At 47.9% G+C, this 2,946-nt stretch overlaps 1 protein-coding gene across 2 annotated transcripts; it reads left to right on the forward strand.

Annotated features, from left to right (window-relative positions):
* The first annotated feature begins 985 nt into the window (after nucleotides 1–985).
* On the forward strand, nucleotides 986–2,413 carry LOC105037254 (zinc finger A20 and AN1 domain-containing stress-associated protein 5). Of its 2 annotated transcripts, none has more exons than XM_010912941.4 (2): nucleotides 986–1,249; nucleotides 1,618–2,413. In XM_010912941.4, the coding sequence occupies exon 2, from the start codon at nucleotides 1,681–1,683 to the stop codon at nucleotides 2,164–2,166; it is 486 nt and encodes a 161-aa protein (XP_010911243.1). In that variant the 5' UTR covers nucleotides 986–1,249; nucleotides 1,618–1,680; the 3' UTR covers nucleotides 2,167–2,413. The 2 variants fall into 2 exon arrangements, with proteins under 2 accessions (XP_010911243.1, XP_010911244.1); XM_010912942.4 differs by lacking the exon at nucleotides 986–1,249 and adding an exon at nucleotides 1,269–1,504.
* The last annotated feature ends 533 nt before the right edge of the window (nucleotides 2,414–2,946 follow it).

Genomic DNA, 2,946 nt, shown 5'->3' on the forward strand with positions numbered 1-2,946 from the left:
TTTGACTCGGTTGGAGGCGCGTGGATGTGACACCATTTCCCGAAACATTGATACCAGTATGGGTAGAGTTATGATACATTGGTCGACGTATTATACTGGTACTAGCATTTAATTGGAGTGATTGCGTCGTAATGGGGCAATGGGTCGAGGGAGGGAGGGATCGCGACCTCGCTCGCGTCGACCGGGGACGCAACGTGGCGAGGTGAAATTTCACCTCTCCTGTTGTACCGACTTTGTCTCCGGACGTCCCTTCGTTCCTACACGTGTCGCTGGCAAATTGGACGAAGTAACACATATTTTCTATTTTCTTTTTCTTTTTTTTTCCTTCTTGTAGCGGAACGCCGAGGTTATACGTGTCCACTGTGGAAGGATGAAACCGCGTCCCAAGTGCCACTATTCCTTTCCTATTATTTTCTTTTTCTATTTGGAACTGGGACGTCCGTGAACGGAGCCCCACGAGCTCCTGCTGGTACCTGAAGAGCACGAGCTGCCTAAGTTTGGTGGTCCCCACGTCTGGGTGAATAAGTGGGTGCCGAACAAAGTCGCGGTCTTAGCGACGTCTTTCGGACGGTCAAAGGACGGGGGCTGAGTGCGCATTAGCTTAAGTCAGCGGGCAGTTCCGTTCATGCCCTTATCTTTGAACCAATCTACGAAATGCCATCCCCCGCCCACCACCGCTCCTCCGGATGAGAACGAAATCGTTCGGACGGCTACAAATCGCTCTCGAATTCCCTCTTTTGGAAGCTAATTCCCTATCGAGTCTCCTTCGGCGCAAAGCAAGCATGCGGCGGTGTGCCTCCCATCGTCCTCCAAAAGCCAATGGTATCCTGGTAATAAACAGAAAAGCCGGGTACGAGTTTATGAAATGGGAACGGAGGGAGGCACCTGGAATCTTCCGAAAACCAGAAGGCGAAAACCACCAGCGGTTTTTGCTCCAGCTGCTGTTTGGTTGGGCCCTTCTGCCCCCGGCGCGCTCCCTCTCGCCGTCAATTATCGTATTCTATTTTTTTTTTGTTTTTTTAATTCTGTGTTTCCCTATATGACTTTCCAGCCTGGAAACCCAGATTTCCAGAACAAACCCACCGGCATCGTCGCTGCCATCCTTGCTATTACTTTCCCCCTTCCCGTCTCCTCGATTACCATTCCTCCTCCTTTCTCTTCTTTCTTTGAGAGAAGCTGGGTCGAAACCGAGTGATTGGATCTTAGCTTCGTTCTTCGCTGCCTCGCGTGGAGCTTTTCTTATTGACGGGTATATATATTTTTTTTCCATCCGTTTTTTCTCTCATATTCGAGTATCGATCTGTAGTCCGTAGGTTTCCATGGATTCGATATGATTGACTTTTTAAAAAAGAAATTAGATCTGATATCAGTTTTCTGTTATTTCCATCGTTGATTAAGAAATTGCGTGATTTTATCTCATGAAAATAGATTTCTTGATCCGCACGGCGGTCGATCTTTTTCCTTCCTTTAAAATTTTCTCAGATACCTTCCTTCTACGATCTTGGTAGGCAACTTCGCTGTAGATCTATAAATGGATCTGTTGTTAGAGTATTGATTGAGTTTGTGAGATTTGAAAATATATCTTTAATTCTGTTGTTCTTGTTGTTGGTGTTGCAGATCGCTGTTCCTCGTATCGATATCTAGTGAAATAAATTTAGCAAAAAATTTGATTGGAAGAAGATGGCGGAAGAAGGGAGATGCCAGGAGGGGCACCGCCTTTGCGCGAACAACTGTGGCTTCTTCGGGAGCCCGGCGACGCTCAACCTCTGCTCCAAATGCTACCGCGACTACCGTCTCAAGGAAGAGCAGGCCGCCTCCGCCAAGATCGCTGTCGAGAAATCCTTCGCCTCCTCCTCTTCCAGCTCCCCCTCCGCCGTCGCTGTGACGAGTCCGGCCGGAGATGCGAGGAGCCCTGTGGCCCTGACCTTGCCAGAGGCGGCGGTGTCGGAGACGTCGCCGGTGGCCTCGCAGACGAGCAGGTGTACGGCGTGCCGGAAGAGGGTGGGGCTGACGGGGTTCAAGTGCCGGTGCGGGTCGACCTACTGCGGGGGCCACCGATACCCGGAGCAGCACGGCTGCACCTTCGACTTCAAGGCGGCAGGCCGCGAGGCCATCGCCCGTGCCAACCCCGTCGTCAAGGCCCACAAACTCGACAACAAGATCTAGATCTCACACAGATCCTCTACCCCCGTTCGCTCGTCCGTTCATCAATCCATCTGGTGTTCTGTTGTCGTTTCGTTGACGGACGTGATCTATCCTTCCCTGATGGGACGCCGGCATATGTGCGCGTGTGCTGCCGGGTCTGGTGGTTGTGCTTTTCTTTGTTTTTTTATAAAAAAAATAGATGGATATAAAGCCGAAATGTAAACAATTATATCCGCTTTATTTTAGTGTTTGGCTTTTATTTTAATTATTTTTTCGCTGTTTTTTTCTCGCTGCATGTTTTCTTTTCCCGCTTTCGCTTGGTTGATGGGCGACTAGGGCCGGCTGGTTTCCGCGTGGAGTTGGTGATGTGGTTATTGGGTCTTTTCGACAATGAGTCGTTGAGTTGCTAGCTGCCACCATCTAATTAATTTCTCTAAAGACAAGTAAAAAAAAAAATTTATAGTTCATTAATAATGTGCCTTGCTTCAAACCCTTGTCCGTCTGTCTAACTTCCTCAGAAAGCATTCATCAATCATCTAATATGCTACCAAAAGGGATAAACTAATTAGGAACATTTTTTTAATCCGGAAAAAACTTTCCTCGTGAACAAAAAAATCTTCAAAATTTCATGACCCATCAACTTGACCTGGCGTCTTTACAGCACGATTCGAATCCTGGGCCGTTTTATGCTTGGGAATCTAGTTGGGCTGACCAATTTACATTTCAGATTTTGTGGTACCTAAGACTAATGGCAGCACCATGTGCTAAGTTTTTTTTTTTTCCCCCTTTTGTTTCGAACAT

This window comes from Elaeis guineensis, chromosome 9, assembly GCF_000442705.2.
Source record: "Elaeis guineensis isolate ETL-2024a chromosome 9, EG11, whole genome shotgun sequence".
In the NCBI taxonomy this organism is placed as follows: Eukaryota; Viridiplantae; Streptophyta; class Magnoliopsida; order Arecales; family Arecaceae; genus Elaeis; species Elaeis guineensis.